General features: G+C 43.0%; 1 protein-coding gene across 13 annotated transcripts in view; it reads right to left on the bottom strand.

The window, feature by feature from the left end:
• Positions 1 to 20,465, bottom strand: part of spns2 (SPNS lysolipid transporter 2, sphingosine-1-phosphate) — an 87,791-nt gene that overhangs the window by 47,775 nt on the left and 19,551 nt on the right. For all 13 annotated transcript variants that reach the window (XM_028031301.1, XM_028031303.1, XM_028031304.1 and 10 more), the window contains one exon: positions 7,893 to 7,958. In XM_028031301.1, the coding sequence (XP_027887102.1) occupies positions 7,893 to 7,958 (66 nt within the window). The remainder of the gene's footprint in view (positions 1 to 7,892; positions 7,959 to 20,465) is intronic.

Here is a 20,465-nt window from a genome sequence, read left to right as displayed (position 1 = left end):
TCCACCTGAACTGGAGACCTGAAATGTTTCTTTCGCTTTCAGACTACACAATCACACCTATGTGTTTAATTCCAGTAAACAGATCATGAGTTTTGCATGTTTTACATTTTTCTCTTCCCGAGCACACAGAGCAGAAAACCTGTTCGAAACGTGTTGTTCTGTTGCAGTCATCGATCTCTACAGAGGCTTGACATTGACAAAAATCATCTGAATCATGACAGAAACTAGTAGAGCTGGCTGCTCTGCAGCTTCTCTCGCTTCTAAAGAAAAGGAGGGGCAGCCTTGTTTCTCCGTCTAATGGTTTTAAAGGACTGCTGTGGGAGGGTGTAGCACATAACTTCGGTGTGAGTAGGACACCTGAGCCACTGTGAGAGACTGAAACTTCTCACACATTCCCGTGCATCACGTTTCCTCATCGTGGATTCCCCTCCTGCGTGTCGAAGCTCCAAACGTTTCTGCATTCCTGACATTTTCTGATCCCCGGTTATTCTCCAGGAATCCCTTCCAGCTCACATTTCAACAACGCCGCATTACCAGAGCGTTGCGTCCCATCTGATAAATCCCATATGCAGCCTAGTTTCTATGAAATGAGCAGCTAATTCCTGCAGAAGCTGGCATGCTAAGCCAACCTTTTATTTTATTGAGTGTCGCAGCCACTCTGATGGCTCGTCTCTGCAGCTGCAGGGAATGTTTCCACTATACCTGGTCGACACAAGAGCTGCATCTGGGGAGAATTACACGGCCCTGCTGGCTGGAGCAAACCGGGGCCTGGTCTTTTGCACGTTACTTACATCCAAACATGGCAAGCAATCTGGTATGAGTGAAGAGAGTCGGTAGGTTTATCCGACCGTGAACAAACAAAAATGAGCAATGTAGAATTTGCTGGGAACACCGAGGGTGCTTATTATTTTTGAATCATTTTCAGTCACAGAGAGAGGAGATTTTCTATTCCTGCCTGTTACTGCAGCAACTGCAGGGAGGGACAACCCAATGACAAGCCCAACATGCGTGTGTTGATGATTTGCGATGGCAATGATGGAGCATGAAGACTGAAGTTGACACACAAAAACACGCACACTGTTTGAAAACAGATCAGCAACACCAATGGACCGCACGTGTCCGATTGGGAGCGACGCAAAGTGTCCGTATGTAGTCGATTGATCTGCTGATGTCACATAGCTGCAGGAGAGGAGCAGCCTGACATAGCAGCAATCAATCCGCGCTCAGAAGAGGAGAAAATCTGTCACAGAGTCGATGCTCCCAAACGCTTGGCCGCTGACTTCTGCTTCAGATTTGCATGGCCGTCCTCCACATTTGTTTGCACTTGGAAATGCAAGCAAGACCAAATCCGCATGAAAATTTGCGAAAGACCTGGTTGTGTATTTATTCCTCCATCTGCAGGACGCAGGTCCATCAACAAGAAGCGAAAGTGAGGAAGTCGACTGAGGCAGAGGGCCAATCATCACCCAACAGCTGCCCCCTTTGGAGACATGGCCTAATAAAACAACCAGAGACGGAGACACACAGCCACACTGCTGTGATGTCAATGCATCATCAGGTCATCGCTCTATTCTTATCACAGCAGGGGAGGGAGGTGGGAGGTGTGGGGTGGTGTACGGGCCGGTGAACAATACTGCAATGGAATCACTTGGCTTTGGGAATCAATAGCGGAGAAGATTAACGCTCGATGGCGTGCATGAGGAAGAAGGAGGAAGTCGCAGGTGGCTCGTTCTTCTCCTATCGTTTCCTCTCATGTCACATTCGGCCTTTGCTTCTGTAAGTGACAACAAGGCAACAGCAGCTGCCAAACTGCTGAGAGAGAGAGGGGGGGGGGGGGGGGTAACTAGGGATACTGTTGAGGCCAAGAGACAAAATAGGAGTGGCAGTGACCGGCCAAAACAGCTGATCAAACAACGATAGCTCAACTTCCCACTTTAAAAGGAAAGACAGGCTTCTTTGTGATACTAAACATTTCTGACTGACACGTATCACCTAAAATGTTGGTCATGTGACGCACCATGGCAATACAGAGTCTGATGTAGCCTTCTTGCTGTATGTTCTTGAAGTGCTTTGCCTTTTGTTTTGGTTGTTGTCTTGTTGGCCTTGTCTCAGGCTTATTTCCATATCTTGAACTGTGTTCATATTGTCTACAAAAATATATTGTGACTCAGTCATTTTGCAAAGGAATTTATAAATTTATGATGATATTTTTATCCATCACGGCCAAAATAGCACAGGAGCCTGAACTGACTGAGCATGCCAATAATGAGGTTAGCCTGACGGGCCACAGCTAATGCTGTACTTGATTTGTTGTGGAAGTTGAAACAAGGAACTAGGAGTGACATCACTTCTAAATTAGTCGCAGAACTAGTTACAAGTCAGAAAAACCAAATGATCTTTTTCAATCCCTGATTTAATGAGGCTATAGTACTTTGAAGTCCTTATACACAAACTGTGTCTGCAATTTTCACAACGTTTTAGTGCTTGGCAGCCATATTGGACATCTGACTCCCAAAGTCAGAATTGCAACTTCAGGAGTTGGGTTTTCTAACTCTGTAACCACAAATAACCCAAACATTTAAAGCCCTTTTTAATGCAGTCTGCTGGTGTTTATTTATGCACCATCAAACTAGAAATGCTCAGGAAACAACTCTGGTACTTTTGCACTATTTAAAATGTAAAAAAGGCCGGCCATTCCTCAACACAACTTAGTCCATTTTATTAGGAATACAAATTAAATCCAGTAAGGTCCAGTAAACCGAGATTCTCTCTCAATTTTGTATTAAAGTAGAGCGTAAAACATATGGAAAAGTAAATGTACAGTTTGGATTGTAACAAAGATTTGTCTTATATCTTCTAAATTATATTTAACGTTGTTACCTCCCCCAATATAAGTTCCCACCTTAAGAGTAGAGACCATTGTGTATCTACAGTAGGTATGTAGAAGTCTTTACTCCCCTGTAGGCCTCAGGCCGTAGCATTTTGCCTAAGCATGCTTCTATGTTGCGCCCGTGAAAGCTGCTTACTATTACATGCTCACGTTGTGTATATCAGACGGTAAAAAGATGAAACTTCTGAATGTGCAAAAGAACAAAGAAACCAGCACTAATTTCTCTAACCTCGCCTGCATCTGAGCGTGTCCAGTTGGCTGGCGGCTAGCTGCTAAGAAAACGTGTGGCTAATCGGTTAAGCTCAGTTTTGAATTGGTCAGGTCTAGGAACTGTGGAAAAAGCTTTAGCTTTGTGTGGGGAAATACTTATAAGCAGATTTTCTGCCAACCAGTTCACTGCACATGCAGGGATATGCTAAGCCAAAACAAAATAGACTGGACATTTATAGCATCTGTGCAAGCCACACTGATGAGTTTTTAGTCTATGTACACCTGTGATGAGATCTAGAACAGGTTTTTATTATTTATAAATAGAAAAGGGCTTCAGGTTATTGGGTCTTAGTGTGATGTTGAGAGTTTGCAGGTTTAAACTACTGAACAGAGCTACATTCAGGATCTTCAGCTGAATTCACGTTGCTATGGGCAACATCATTGTTGTTTCTGGTATGGCATAGTTATTAAAGCAATTTTGAATGGAAAATATAGGAAATAGCAGGGCAGGGGTGATAGCTTTTTCCTGTTAATTTGACATTTTTTTACCACATACCGCTCTGGCTTTTTGTTTCTTGCATGAACACCCTTTGTTCTTTGGCCTATTAAATGATGGTGTGCTTCGCCTCCTCCTGCTAGTAGCGTGCATTCGGATTCTTCACGCAGACAACTGTGACATGTTGGGATGTGTGTGGCGAGCAGAGGCCATTAGTCTCACACGGTGGCTGTGGCCTCATTTCTCACAGGTCTCTAGCTGACTGCGGCAGACTGACACCCTGTCAAGTCCGGGGTAGAGTCAGTGTGCGTCTCTGTGTGTGTGCTGGTATCGTGTTTCAGACAAGGTGGATTAGCCACACAGGGAAGACGGCGCACTCGGTCTGTGAGCTGTTTCCAGCACAGGCCCCTGATTAAGCCGCCTCGCCCACTGTATATCTAGCCATGCTGACCCCAATAACCGTCTCCATGCTAAACCAGGGAGGTATAATTATCTTGCCAGCTTCCATTATGAGAGATAATTCAACTCATTAACTTTTCTAGTTTGCCTCAAAGCGCTCGGACACAATAAGCGTAGTATGCTAGCAGGAGGGGAAAAAATGTTCTCTCAGATTTCTCCGTTTTCTTCACAAAAGGAGTCAAACTCTCCCCTCAATGGAAGGTAACACCATCCAGGTGAAACCCCCTCTCCTTTCTTCCATTAACCTTCCATACCCTCTGCACCCTTGGGCCTGTCCTCTCCACAGCTGTGTGAGACACAGTTACTTCAGACAGCCTCTGCCCGAGGGCCACACATACACACACACAAACCGTTCCATATTTCAGCAGCACAGTCGATGTAAGTCTGAAGGGCCCGATCCGCTGGTCGGGGCCACAACCCTCCGGGCTCAACGAGCGCCCCTCTGCTTTTACAGCTTTGAGCACATCAACCTCTCAGCACCTGAGAGCTGAGATGTTGCCTGTTTGGGTCTGGAAGGACATATGTGCACAAAGCGTGTGTGTGCTCGGTAGAGGTGAGCACACACCTTGTCGGTTTTTGTTGTGTAAGCTGCTTTTGGAAGCATCTGTGTTGCCAAATTGCACAGCATAGGCTGGGCTCACCGCAGGGTATTTTCCTTGTGTTGTTCCTAAGTGTGTAAACACGGGGTTAACACAACACATGGCAAAACAATAATTTAAAAAATAATAATAATTCAGGTCAGAGCGGTTAGGGAGAGATTATTGAGAATTGTTTTTTTTATTATTATTAATATTTTTACAACCCTCGGACCACAGATTTCACTGTATTTTGTGAGAATTTTACATGATAGACCAGCACAAAGTGGTGTGTAATTATGAAGTGTTAAAAATATAATGCATGCTTAGTATTTTTATGTTGAAAGCCTTTACAAACCACTTTGAAGCAAAGTGGTGGGAGCATCATGCTAAGGAGATTAAACTGTTTTTTCTTTATCAAAGTTGATGGGATTACCATCTGCAACAAATAACGATATCCCACATCATTATTTGGCACCACGTTTAACTCCTAACAGGAAGTCATGGTTGCTTTAATGCAATCTGATTGGTTGACATAGGTTTTAGTACTGCGCTACACTGCCCCCTAGGTGTTTGGCATGTTTTAAACAATCCTCATTTGTGCGTGTTTCTGTGGATGAAAGCTTTGCTGAAGTCGATCCTGTGTGTACCATATAATTCTTTTAATCAATGTGGAAGAAATATAAATTTTTATAAAGACTTGTTTACAGATCTACAAGATCTCAGTGTCACGTGCTCAAAAAACCACATAGAAGTCCAATAAGATGCTTGTGCCTGTAAAGAAATTTAGAGTTCAGAGCTGTTTTTTCTGGATATATTGTGACGTAGGAATGTTGCTGCAGGTCTAAGAAGCAACACCGCTGTTTGGTCAAGATGGTATTTCCTGAAGCAACTTGCCATTAACCTTGATGTAAAGAAATTTTATTGCAATCTGAAGAAAACCCAAAGAAGATTGTAAAAAAGAGGAAAATTCTTCCTTGAGCACGTTAAGTGATTCTTACTCAGCTGTTAGCTTAGTCTGTGACTTGCGGTGTGTGGTCAGTTTGACCTGGCAGCAGCGAATGAGTAACAACCTCTGCTGAGAGACAACACCTACTGCCTGCAAAACATCTACGTCTGCAGTTTGCGTTCCGAGGTGGAGCCAAGCTGCCAGGCCAGAGAGGATGGAGGAAAGGCAGAACCAGCCAGGTGCTCACAGAGGCGGGGATTGTTCCTACTGGAGAAGGAAGCAGAGGGTGGGGAATGCCGGATGTGCAAAATGTAAACATCCATGTCCACACATTGAGCTGAGACTCTCTCGTTTCCAGGACCAGCATTACATCACCCTCCAAACCTTTTCTTCGCACCTAAGTTCGGGGTCTGCACCCACCCAGCTCTCACAGCTCAAAGCCCCGACAAGCACAATTCCTCATTCTGGTGTGAGAAAAGGGTCATCTGGATATCAGGGGCCAAGTGGAGTCCAGACCGAAACAGATAGACAGAGTGTGACCAAAACTCTAAGTCTTTCATGGACTTTAAAGGTATAGGGGATAAATCAGCTGTCTCTGCAAGTCAACAAACACAAGTGTGTTTGAGTCTCTGCAAATGTGGTTCTGTGCACAGTAGACATAACAAGCCAATGAAAATAAAGCACCCTTCATAATTTCTGGTTTCTCCCATACAAATGCAGAGGCTGGTGCAGGCACACAGAGAAACGGAAAACTTTCTGCAACTCAGGGCAATTGCCACAAATTCACATGAGGAGTCGAAGGTACAAAATACACAAAGGATCAAGTAAAACCAGATTACTGTAGGTGTAAATGAGATTTAGAGGGTTAACAAGTGCCTAATTCAGTGAAAACACTTTACTTTTCCTGCTGGATATTTTTGTCCCTAACCCGCCGTTCAACCAAAGTGAGCTTAGGAACACCGAGTGAAGTGGAGGGAAACACTGGACTGTATTCTTTCCCTGCCTCAACCTTAAAACTGCCTGCTTGTCCTCAATGGCACTTTATGTGCGGAGAGGTGGCCGGTGTTTGGACGAGCCTGAGTACACAGGCAGAGACAAGACGAGGTCCTGTCCTCCAGTAAGAGGGCTTTGGACGGTATCTTCTTAGAAGATGGATTTATTTTGGGGTTCGGAATGGCACAGGAAGCCCTGCCCCAAACCGGAGTCGTCAGACTCTGGAGGCACACATACTGGAGCTGTGTTTTCCTCTCTGCCGCACTGACGCTGCCGGGAGGAAACGCTTCTACCACAAGTCTGTCGCTTGAGTCACGATGGGATCCAGTGGTTTAAGAGCAAAAACACAAAAAGCTTCATTTGTATGCGTGTTAATACAGCACATACTTCCAGGAGTCAGCTGAGGCTGACATGTGCTTCAAAACTTTATATGTTTGTGCATGTAAGAAGTCTTGAAATCGCGTACGTATTGAATCCAACATTTGTGCATTTTGGAGATTTAGACAACGGCTCTGATGCGCTTAAACTGAACGGTCAGAACGTCAACAATCCAACCTTTTTTGAACAGTGAATGCACCACACCTTGCTAGCATGTCAACAACACTCTTCAGTGAGGAAGTTGTTCCTGAATGAAGGAGCTTTTTTGCATCAGTGGGGTATTTAAAAATGAAAGAAGAACGTTATTTAAAAGAAAATGTGTTTTTATGGAAAACTGAGATACGTCTGCCGTTCATTCATTCAAGATGGCTGGACGGAGTGTAAAGACTCTATTTTATTCATGACATTTAATTTTTAACCTCTGTCACAAATCAAAGAATGAAAAATGAATTTGGAAATGTTTAGGAAATCTTAAGAGTCCTACCTTCTTTAGGGAATATGTATAAAAATTGATGCTTTAGCTATGCTAGCTGTGCTAATTCCCAATATAAGATGCTAAAGAAGGCATTCGATCATTCTTTTATCTTTGTTCTATGTTTATCATTGGCCTTAAAGTGAATTTTAAATGTCAAATTCTAATTGTTGCATTTCTGGTCAAATGTTTTTCTTTAAAACGTCTGTAAAGTTGGCATCCAACAGACTTATTTGAGTTTCCGTTTAAAAAAGTGAAAACATAGCTGCTAGATCTGTGTTAATACACATTAAATTTTTATAGGCTGAGATCAAAGCCAAAGATTTGCAGTTCAGCCACTTGTTGTTCATTGTCCCATTCGTTTAAAATGACACTACTGCAGTAATTACAGTAATCACAGAGATATGCGTTCAGGAGTGGAGCTACTTTTTTTCTTCTCATGTGTAATTAAGGGATTAAAGGAGAATTACCTGTTTGCAACAAGCCGGCTCCACTGTCAGTTACCTCATAGTGCCGCTGGATGTCGAGCAGAACGCCTGCACACAGGAACAAGAAGAGAACATAAATGTGGTTTCAAGGCGTAATCAGACACTTAATCACAACCACTGAAGTTCATCAGACTAACAGCACAATCCTGTCTGGCTTTATGGAAGGGTTTTGTGACTATTGACAGCTAAAGTCTTTATCAAGAGGCTGTCATCCAGCTATAATCCATGAAGAGGAATGGATTTTTTCTTTTGTGCTGCAGGCGGCCATACAGTGCTGAGCTTAAAGAAGACCGACCGGTGAAGTCTATACTTCACGGTACTTAAGAACATTTATCTATGTGAAGTAATAAGTGTAAAATCTCCTATTTAGAGCAGAAGAAATCCCGTTTTTGTCTCTTTACCTACAGCTCTGGAAAAATTAAGAGCCCACTGCTGTGAACCCCATTGAAAACCTCCTGGTCGTTCCACCAAATATTGATTTCTGAACTCTTCTAGAGTTAAAACATTAGTATTGCTGTTTCTTAATGAAGATGAACTTGTTGGTTTTTTTTGCTTTGTTTGAGGTCTGAAAGTGCTGCATCACATACTAAATTTTTGCTTGTAATTTCAGTGACATGTTGTCAGCACTTCATAGAATAAATAAATTTTAAAAAAGTTCATTTTACTCAAACACATACCTATGAAAAGTAAGATCAGGGAAATTTATCATTTAAGTGCTCTCTTAGTTTTTTCCAGAGTTGTATTTGCATTCTAACTTTCTTGGTGCTGTTATAACTGTACCTCCAAACTGGAAAAAGTCCACATGTGATTGGCGGTTGCCACTTAACTTTGCCAAAAAACGAGACACCATTCCACTACCCATCCTGAAATATTTGACATTGGAGAGCTGCACATCAGTAAAGTCCATTAATAGTCAATTGATGCACAATTAACAGGAGCCGTGTTCTCTAAAATGTCTCGGAAAGAAGCTAAAACAGCCGTTACCCAGATCAAAAAAGAACGGATTAGCAGTGAAGCCCAGTCTGTCTCCCTGGCCACCTCACAGCTAACACAGACTGAACCACTTCAACAGATGCCTGGTAACGGCACTGTGCCTAACAGATAAATTATTAAGCAATATCTTGGGAGCTAATACACTTGTGAAAAATATTGACTCTTCCTTCCATTAAATGGCACATAAAAATGTGCAGCTTTAAGAGCGAAATGTTCCGGCTTTGCCTTCCTATGATTCTGGTACATATACATATTTTGCTATGCAGCACAAATCCAATAGCAGGCAGTCGGCCCTGTTCTCTGATTAATTATTAACCAAATTAATCAGGAAGTAGGCCGTGACATCAGGTTCACTTTCAGATCCATACACCCTTCTTCCTGTGGTCAGTCAATCTTCGTGAGCGCAGATGGAGTGTTTGCATAGTCTTGCATGAGATTAAGAAATATTACTGGGTAGAAATGCAAATCTTTCAGTGCCTAAATATTCAATTCCAATTCGTAGGGTCACTATTCGATTCAGAAACAATTCTTAATTCAAAAATATTTTTTTTCTATGTTTGTACTATGTGGCGGACAAGAGAAAAAGACTGTAAACAAATAGCGCCTTTATTTAAAGCTATTCTCTAAGGTTCTGTATTGTATCAAATTCCATCAGTTTATAGTAAAAATAGGCTCGTGCATAAAATTCTGAAACTTAATTTACCAGTATTAGGTTAGCTTAGCTGCCTGGTGTTTTCTCTAATAGAAAAATATCAAAGAACTAGTCAAAATACACAGGGTAGGCGAGATGTTGTTGTATACTGGCTGACTGGATGCTGAATGCGATATGCAGTGAGCTCACAAATAGGAGCAGCAAAGACGTAGAATCGATTTTTCAGAATTTATTGGAGTAGGAATTGCGATTCTCTATAGCATAGATTCTTTATCTACACCTCTCCTACTGTGTCAGTGCACTTGTCAACAAAATGATGTACACTACTGCGTTAAATAAGGCGATGCAGGAGTTATTTGTCTACGACTTTGAAATGAATTGCTGATGAATAGTGACGTTTGGTATACCACTGCTATTAAATGATCTGTTGAATTTCACCAAAAATAAATCACAGAAAAATTAGTGCATATCCCACGTTTCCCCTTTAAGTAAAAAGCTCCAAACATACAATCTGTTACATTTGAACATTTTGGACTGCCAAACCACTTTTTCTGCCATAAAATCTCCCAACACACACACACACACACTTTCTACATCATTAAACTCTCTGTGACTCATGTAAATAATTCAGGAGAGCAGGACAAGTTTTCTAAAATGTTTTTAGTTTTATTTGATGACAGTGAAACAGACTGCATGCGGTTTGTGGATCTGGTGGCCCTCATCAGTCACACAAACATGCAGAAGTAATTAAACATCACACTGGCATGAGAGAAACCATCAAGCCTTTGAAGACATTTTAGTCCTTTTACTGTAACCCAAGATTCAAAATAGAGAAACTGCAACGTTTTAATGAAGTGAACGGCACCCTGCGCTTGGCAAACTCTCAGGGCAGGATGCAGATGAAAAGTGCCGAGTATCTGTACATCACAGCATTATGACTTGTTCGTGTTGATTACAGGCGTGTGGGGAAAACAAAAATCTCATAAAGTCTTTTAACATGTCTTAAACATCTGAAGATCGCGATCAGGAAGGAGATAAGATCAGAGCTAGAGAAGATTTCTTTATGGCTGCTGTGAAATTTAAAGCCTCAGGAAACAAGAAGCAGCAGGTCAAACAAATGTTGCTTCTCCTGAGAGCAGCAGCTTGAAAGTTTTATATATATATTTTGTTTTTATCAGGATAGAAAGCAAGCAAGAGTACTATCTAAGCTGTAAATTCCAGCAGTCCAAACAAAGAGTGATGTGCTTGGCAGTGCCGCTGGCAGACCGGCTTTGGGATTGCAACATGGCTCATAAAAATGGATAAAAAAATATAAATAACACACTGAAAAGTTTGTCTCCTTTGCACACCATCACCAAGCAAACCCCGGTAGCTGCAGTCCACCTGAATCTCTGGAAAGACTTTCTGTCCTTCGTTATCTCAGGGGGGAAAAACTGAGAAAGAGTCTACTTTATCAACAAGAACAGAAAGGCCGCTGACTACAACTGGCACCGCATCCCTGACAACAGAGGGAGGCGGTGGAAAGCAGGTTGCAGGTGCACATACCAGTGATCTGAGTCAGACCACCAGCTTGACATTCCTACAGTGCAGGAAGCACATTTCAGGTTTACAGTAAAAAAAATCTTTTCGTTGTTTGTCTTTCGCGATTACTCGCCTTAAGTTTGCTCATCGTTTTTAGTTTCAGTGGAACACATCGCTCACTGTTAACGCAAAGAATCTGACGATAGCTTCACTGTTTCTGAGGTGTGGTGTCTGCTAAAGAGGCAAGGTGTAATCTAGAAGGAGTTAATGTGACTTTTTTAATGCTTCCTGAAGAGTTAGCAAGTTTTTAGGAAAAACTGCACAGTTGTAAAGACTAATAGATATGAATTCAAGTGGAGTCAAGGATCCAATACAGTGTTCCAGTAGTACAGCTCCAGTGTGTGCTGAGTGAATCTACTTACTGAAGTACATGAACTTTCGATAACATGCTAATGAAACGCACATGTGGGTTTGCAGCACCGTTCTTGTGCTGGAAAGCCACAAGAACAGTCGAGCCATTATAAGCAACAAATAAAACATGTTTTTAGGCAAACATGGGGGCAATCCCCAACATGTGTGACCAAGTACTTCGCTCATGATTCCTGATATTATGATGCGACTGCAAAAGAATTCCTTAATGAAACAATAAACACATTAAAGCCGGGGTAAAAAAAAAAAAGAAGATTAAAATACCTGCTACACAGTATTTTACCGACAAATGTCAGTCTGGCTTCACCGACACACACCCTGCAGACACAGTAGCTGCAACAGGGACTCTGACCAACCTGTCAAACAGCAGCAAAAGTGTGAAACTGCAGCTGTACAGTAATTAGCCTTGACTGTTAGCCCACCTCCCCACCCTATTTCTGCCACACACACACACACGCATGCACACACACTCATACATCTGCTGTGATGAGGATTCCTACACCAGATGGTGGAGCGTCCCTCCAGGACACGGTGTGGGTTCGTCTGAGCCACACCCGGCTAGTTCTTACAGCACAATTACCAGGCAATTACTCAAAAAAAAAAAAAAAAGAGTCAACACAGCAGGCGGCGTGTTCCTCGACAAGACACCGAGTGCAGATCTGGAATTGTTGACTGAACCGAGCAGAGCGGCTACAACCACTAAACCCCCCTCAACCCCAAACAAGCGGTCCCCGTTACATAAGAAGGGCAGAAACCGTGAGAGTAACTGTTGAGCAATTGATAAAAACACAACAAAAAAAGAGATAGAAGGCAGATTAAAGTCGTCCAGTGGGTTGCATGGGTTTTAAGTGCAATTAGCCGTGCAATGAAGTGAGTTAATCTGAGGGGGATTACAGAGAAGCAGCAGAGACTGCGCGTAGCAGCGCGGCTAGCGCGTCGACGCTGTCTGCAGCGTTTCCACTACTTCACATTCAGCCGCTTCTCCTGATGATCACTTTCTGCCCCGATCCGCCCTTCAGCTTTTCAGTGGATCTTGATCTTTATTCGCTGCTTCAACCTCTGTTGAAGCCCAGCAGCACTGCTGCAGTTGCCATGACGATGGTGCATGCGAGTTGAAGGAGATAAAGGTCAAGAGAAAGGAAGGCAGTTTTTTTTTTTTTTTAAATATAAACTGAGTTTATTAGAACTCAGTTTGATGTGCAACATTTGATGGTAGAAAATCTCAGAGAGCGATGCAAAAAAAAAAAAGGAGATATTTTCAGTGTAGCTTCGTTCCTTAAACATCTCATATCTAACCTTGTTGAAGTATTTATGCCTATTGGATTTTGTTCCATTTTGTCACGTTCCATACAACAACCTCTATGTATTTTTAGATTATATTTGGCAAAACAGGACAAAGTAGCACATAATTGTAAAGTGAAAGGTTTTCAAATTGTCTTCTATTCAAAGATCTGAAAAGTGTGGTGTGGATTTGCATTCAGCATCCTTTAGTCGAAACTCTGTTAGCGCCACCTTTACTGCAATTTGTTGCACCGAAGCCTAATTAGGTTTTGTATCCTGGTGAAATAAAGGTTAAATAAAAAAAGTAGCTCAAACTCAGTCAGATTATACAAGCTGTTGGATCTGTGAACGTCAGTCTTCAACTCTTTCCACTGATCCTCTGGCCATTCAAGCACATTGCAATGATTTGATCTAAATATTTTTATATAACCTTAACATAATCGGCTTCACTGTATCTGTTGGGGGGAAAAAAATAAAGAAATTCCCACTGCATGATGCTGCCACCGCCATGTCTTGTCAAAGATATTATGTCATTAGAGTGATGAGTTAGCTGTCCATCACAAACAGCATTCAACATACATGTAAAAAAAAAGACCAAATATAGGGAGCGCATAATAAGTTTGCAACAGATTGTCGTGCCTGAGCTCTTTCCAGTTGTGCTATCTCTTCCTATTATCTGATGATGGATTAAACAGTGTGGAGCGCGGCTCGCTAAGCTCTGTGAGATGATGTATTGTTTTATAACCTAACCCTGCTTTAAACCATGTCGTTCTCCCTTCATTGGTCTTCACGACGCAGGTCACACTGTCCAGATTTCACTTCTAAAACTTGAATGCACCAGCTTCCTAAAATACCTTGAAGTTTATGACTGTAACATGACAAAGTGTGAAAAAAAATAATAAAATAAAATCAAAGGCTACGAAACAGCTCCGCAGTGTACTGTAACTGAGAGACACCAGTGAGCTTCTGAGCCGTCGCGGCTTTCTGTGCGACGCCGAAAGAGGGGAAACATCCCAGGAATGCGGCTCTTCCTGACGGCTCACACAAACACCTGCCGCTGCTACCTTTAGTCAAGGTGCTCAGCGCCCGGTGCCGGGCCACTCCCTTCTCCTCACATGCCTCCCACTCCACCAGCTCAGACTAAAGATGAAAAAATAAAAAAAAACTATTGACGAGGCGTTTAAACTGCTCCCATTGACCTATTTTGTGACGTCAGGTTTATGTCTCCTGTAACACTAAAAGCCCCTCTTTCACGAATCGATTGGTGCGCGAGCAGAGCATTCGCGTGCGTGCGTGCGTGCGTGCGTGCGTAGCAGCAGCGGCACGTCGCAGTTAAAAACAGAAAGGAGGCCGGGCGGCTCGCGCTTATTCCACCCGCTCATAAAGTCCGTCTTTATGAGATGGAGCATGAATGACTCAAATCGCCGCGCGTTGCCCGTGCCACAAATGGCACATTCAGAGCAAATGAATGGTCGCCGATCATTCGGAGACATGAATAGTACGTTTTGTGACTGCAACCCAAACTGTTGATTTACTGCTGGGGTGGTGGTGGTCGTGGAGGCGGCGAAATAAATCCAAATGAAGGCATGAGACAACAAAAACAGCCAACCCAGACCGACACGCAGACAGGCCCTTCAGAAGCTGGCGAGAGGGCAGGTTTCATTTCCAAACCCCCCAGTAGAGACATGTTGGGATCTGCAGCTTCTATTGCATCTATTTCTGTTCAGAGAAACTAGGCTAAGAGGAGAATCCAGTTTAAGAGAGAGACCCTGAAAGGACGCAGAGAATAGCAGTCAGCGGCTACATCAGGGCTGGGTTTGTTTCCCTCAAAACGTGTTTTTTTTTTTTTTGTTTCCATTGTTTGGTATATATGTCTGATTGTTCCCCCTTTCCCTCCTGGTTTCACAAGCCGATGGATGGAAGTCATTCATTCTGGCCAGAGAGTGCCGAGCAGCGGTGAACCGCTCCTGCTGATGTGGGCCAAGTCCTCTCCTGCTAGAAAAGGGGGTGCTCCCTTTTTCGTGCGTCGCCCCCCCGTCAGTATAAATAGAGCCTGGCAGGGAGAGAGGGAAACAGGGAAGTCAGCAGGAGAAACATAATGAGTGAGGAGAAAGCGCTGCCTTTCTGATTGTAATCCCGGACTTTCTTTTTTCTTCTTTTTTGGTGGGGAAGCGATTCGAGCGCCTGAGAAGGAGAGAGCGGAGGCAGGCCCGAGCTTCAGACTGAAGTCGAGGAGAAAGCCGACCACAAATATGCCCGACCGCGGCCGGCGGGCTCCTGACCGACTGCTCTCCTCCCTTTGCCATGTGGCTACGGTGGGCGGAGGGAGCAGTTTTTCCATTCCACTTCCTTCGCCTGCCACACAGAAAGGAAACGTGCTGCAGATGTCTGGGAAACGCAGCCGTCCGCATGGGAGGGCTTCAGGGTTCATGCAAGAGGATGGATTCCCCCTCTGTCTGCAGAGAGAGGTGGGGACGAGTCTTGGGACATGCTGGGAAGTGAGCGTGGACGAAGGATGAAAGGTGCCCAGCTGACTGCCAGTTGCTGAGCAACCGTATCAGCGGAGGGGGGCTACATACCAAGGTGTATATAGTTTTGCATCAGAATGTTCTTCTCCTTTTCATGAGGGGTTGGAGAAAGTGCCAATAAAACTAAGAGTTTCCTCCTCCATCGCCTTTTGCTGCACACTGCTGCTCAACTGGCTTAAAGAAACAAACTTTTCCCCTGAAAGAGGCAGTGTTATGTGTTTTCCAGATGCATGGTTCTATTTTATAGCACGATCAAGTGACCATGTTATCTTCAGCTGTTATAAAAATGCTGTATATACCAAATATGACTTAAAGGAAATTTGACTTTGTAATTTAAAGCCTTGAAATTGGGGCTCTGTTGCTTTAAGATCTCTGTCTCTTTCTGAAAATCCACCTTCAAGAAGTCATCACAACATCACTCCTCTATTAACAATGTTTTTACCAACATTGCACTGAGATGTGGCTCCTACAATGAGCTCAGCATGATGCGCAGGTTCAGCAAGTGTTTGCTAATTGCTGCTGGCTAGTCTGAAGGAGCGGGGTCTCAGATGTTTGAAAACAGCACCAACCAGGTGTTTTGCACAGCTGAATGGTTGCCACAGGAGACGTAAAGGATTTCTCAAACATGCATCAGAGAATCAAGGCCAGGTGTGGTTTTGATGAAGGAATATCATTATAACATGTCGATTTGACCTAATACAGCTCCCTTTAATTACAAAACAAGCAAATTCAGCTTCTTAGAAATACCTCAAGTTGCCCTGGTGTGAACTCTAAATATAACGCTGTTACATTTCAACTCGAAACAGCAGAATGAATGCAAAGTGTGGAAATACTTTGATAAAGTCAAACCAAACTGATATCAGTCCAGGCCTGGTGCGTTTCGCATCCAAGTGTCTCTTGTTTTGATGACTAACAGTGCATCTAGCAGCCTCGTTGCCTGCAGGCGGACGTAGCTGCACATTCTGGTTGTTCTTGATTTCTACATGTTTACATATCTTCAAGAAGAGGAGATAATAAAGTATACATGGAACAAATGTCATGAAAACCAGAGGAACAAGACCATACATGTATCAACGCATAAACACACAATGATCGATATTTTTCTAGCTCGAGGCCATTTCAGCTGTCATAACTCCTGAACGCTGGAACGTATTTTGATTCTTGGGGTATAACACACACTGCACCGCACTCCTCCAGCTAAGTCTCATCATAAAATCGATTTGTTACTAAAAGTGAACATCTTGAGTCATTTTTCATTCTACTAATTCATTGATGAAACCTACACCTACAGAAAAAAAAAAACTACTTTAAATCATAATCTATTTACCTGAAAACCTCTTCAAAAGACGAGCGGATATTTCAGCAACCAAGCCGTCCTGACCTTTGTAAGAACTCATCACGCTAAATCGATTTGAAGGCTTCTAGCTTTACCAGCCTTACCGCTTCAATTAGTAGCTCTTTTCTTTCGTCCAACTAATTTTCCATCACTAATCAAAAGCTTGCGTTCAGCTCAGGGGCAGCGTTACGTTAATCCCTGCCAATCCGTGCTAAATATTTGATAGCGCTGTTGTGGATCCGCCGTAAAGCATCGACGGAGCAGACCGAACCTATAGCTCATCAATAATACATCCAGGGTGCTTTTGGCCCGGCTTGTTCGGATGAGATAATGCATTAGATGTTTTGGATAGAGATGCGCTGAAGCGAAGCAAAGGTATTTGAGATGTGATGGGACTGTCTGATTGCGGCGGCATAACCATGAGCTTCACTCGTTCGCACCGACGTCTCCCAGGAATACTGAGCGGCAGCTGAACCCGACCTTAAACGTGGATCTGAAGGAGAGTTATTTAGGGAGGATTCCTCAGACCTGGACACATTAACCGGAGATAATCATTGGGGAGAGAGAGAGAAAGAAGTACCAAATGGTGGGTGGATCAACACATCAGAGAAGCAGCGATGCGGTCAAGTTTGCATCAGCACCCAGAAAATGAGATTTATATTCAGTTTAGAGGCAAATAAACTGAACTCTAAACCTCCACAGGCTTATTTATTAGCTTATATTGCAAGAATACTTGTGAGTATAGGCCATAAAAAGCTTGTTTGAGGGAGAAGCATGTTAACATTTGCAAAACAAACCCTAAAACCTGAATAAAATGACAATCTGACCCATATAACCATCAGTTATTCTTAAATTTCCCTAATAAGTCCTTTAAAACAATAAATAAAACTATTTCTGCATGTTTAACCTGTATCGGGATGAGCAGCTACCTCGGCTAAACAAGGCGGCCGAGCCTGTCCGCGCACATGCTAGCATCAGCACGTGTGTGTTCGTCAGTAATCCCACTGCTTTTTACATAACAGCGCAGAGGATTAAAGTTATTATGTAGTGTTTTTAATGAGATTTCATTTCTCCTCTGGTTTCACTCCAGATTTACAGCAGCTACTGAAACATCCTCTTTGTCTTTGACAACAAGCGCGTTTAATGCTATCCGTTTCCACGAGGCAGGTTTAATTATTAGAAGAAAACCCGCTCTCTCTGCAATAAAGCAGATAAACCCGGTTATTTAAATAATAGCTGGCTAAATGCAGTCATCCTTTCAGAGTCGCTGTTAGCGTTAGCTCTTGTGTGCTGTGTCTGGTTGGAAGGTTTTTAGGCAGCTGCGTAAGATAGCTATACGAAAGACTTTATGTCTAACCAGACTCAACTATTTAACTGTCCTCCACTTGATTTAACCACAACTTGAGCCTGTCTTTTTGGGGATCTTCTACAGGAGCCCGCAAAGCACAAAAGGCTCAAAATGGACTCTGTTTAGTATTTTCAGCTCAATTGCACTTTAGAGTGGCACAGAGTGTCTTTTTTTTTTCCTCCTCGGGATAATTGCCATGCTTTGGACACGCAAATGAAGAATAGCGAGCTAAAAAGGTCCAACTGCTTCTATACTAGTAGTGATATGATGTTTTTGCATTCTCTTATCCACATAAAAACTTTAAATCATCTTTCATTAATTTACTTTTGAAGTATGAAGAGAAAGACGGTGAAGGGAATCTTTTGTTCTGCATTTATTCTTGAAGTGACTCAGAGCTAATTGCAGTTTTATAGGTCATATCTCTGATTGGCTCATGTATATTAAACACCGACAGTGATTTTGAAGTCTCACCTGATTAGTTGTTTCTTAGATTTATGTGATTTTTGATAGGGATGCTTTCCTTTCCATCGCTGACATTTCTGTCTTGCCTAAACGCAAACATAGGGTGTGTAAACGAAGTAAATTCCTCCTGGCGTGGGAAAACACCTAAAGGTAACTTTTTTTCCCCCTTTCTTTTTGTGTCTCTCAAACGTTTCCTCCACATACCGCACCATCTTCCCTCAAGAATAACTCAGATAGCTACTGCAACCCTCAGGTAATCCACGATTAGCAAGCAGATGTCAGTCAGTGGGATTAACTAAACACATGAAACGTTGGGAGGGGATTTCTGCTCTTCTGTTGTTGCTGTCAAACAAAATTCCATTATATTTTTATATATGGGGTGCAACAATGACCACAATTAAAATGTGATGACATACGTGCTTCCTTCAGTGTTTTCGATTGAAACAGTAATGGGGTTTTTGATATGTGCGCATAGCAACCTGTTTTTGTGTTGTTGTCGCTTTGCTGTGACAACTCAAATGTCTCGGGAACTGATATCGACGACACTTTCTCACTGAAGACAGACAAGACAGAGCCGCCGCTTTAAGTGCATCTGAGCCAGTGCGAGCCCACCTTTGACCCCGGCCATTAACAGGAAGATCTGAGACTCTGACAGAGGTCAGCGGCCTCATTCAGACCTGCTTCTTCCAAACCGAGACGTGCGCTAGGCGGGGCAATGAAAATCCCGCCGGCAACATGACAGACACCGATGCATCGAGTCAAAACAATAGCTGACGATGAAATATGTGACAAGGCCCAAAAACAATCAGGAGATTATTCATGCTTTGACTGATGGATATATATGAGGATTTACGGCTCCTTCCCCCCCGCTGAGCTCGAGCTTTGGCTCTAATTGAGGAAAAGATAAAATTTTGCTTCCAGAACGGAAGGCTTTCTCAAATATAGGAGCCGCTGTGAATACACACTTCAAAAATATTATTCCAGCAGCAGTTAAAACCTTCAGGAGCCGAGGGCTAATATTACTCCGAGTTGTGTGGGCTGCTGGGCGCGACTCGAACTGCAAGGGAGGGTCGACATCAGAGCCCAAAAAAACCTGAAGGTTTTACAGAAAAATTCAATTTCAGCTCATCTCGGGACGGGGCGGAGCCTGACCTGATGCTCTGTTGATCGATATTCGCTATGTGGGTTCCCATGGATACAAACACGGATTGCGCAGTCTGCCGTTTCCATTCCTTCATCGCACATATCAGCAGTCTGAGCAGAACCCCAGGGCTCAGGGGAAGCACTGAGTCTGACCTTCACCACGCAGAGAAGTTCTCTTGTTGTGTTGAAATAAATGTGAATGTCAAGGGGTGCTGGAGGAAAGAAAAACAAAGTCTGTGTAGAGGGGGAAAAAAAGTATATATGCAGCCTGAAAATAAAGCTGGTCGTTTATGCCAGTGTCTTATGTCAACAATCCAAAAGATATCTTTTATATTATCAGCACGGTGCTGATTAACGATGGAATCCAGGGAGAGAACGTTTTCTTATCTTTTAGGAAGGGATGAGGCGCTCGTTTAGGAAAGCATGTCGAAGTCAACAAACTGTCCAACAAATCTGCCGTGCTTCCTTCCTGCGATCTTCCTGTCTGCACGAAGAGACCAATTTTGACATTTTCTCCAGGAAAGCTCTCTAATCTTTGCTGACAATGACCCAGGAAGAGAGGGATGGAGTGTAAACTTGGGACATGAGTGTTGGGATAATCCCTCAGCCTTCGCTTGTCATGTCACTCCAACGTTATTTACAGAGATTTTATTTTTTAAAAACCAACCTCAGGGATTGATCTTTGTATACTCTGTGATCATCTGGGACGCTGTAATCCTAAAGCAAACTCAGTAAAGGAAACACATCCTCCCTCTCTTTATATCAACACACACACACCCCCACACACAGACACTCCTGTCATGACAAAAGAGAGGTCAGTGATTATCAGACTGACACTTACCTCACATGTCAGAGATCAGTG

This window comes from Xiphophorus couchianus, chromosome 11 (assembly GCF_001444195.1).
Source record: "Xiphophorus couchianus chromosome 11, X_couchianus-1.0, whole genome shotgun sequence".
Taxonomy (NCBI): domain Eukaryota; kingdom Metazoa; phylum Chordata; class Actinopteri; order Cyprinodontiformes; family Poeciliidae; genus Xiphophorus; species Xiphophorus couchianus.
Note: the sequence above shows the minus strand (reverse complement) of the source record. Positions and strands in the feature narration are given on the sequence as shown.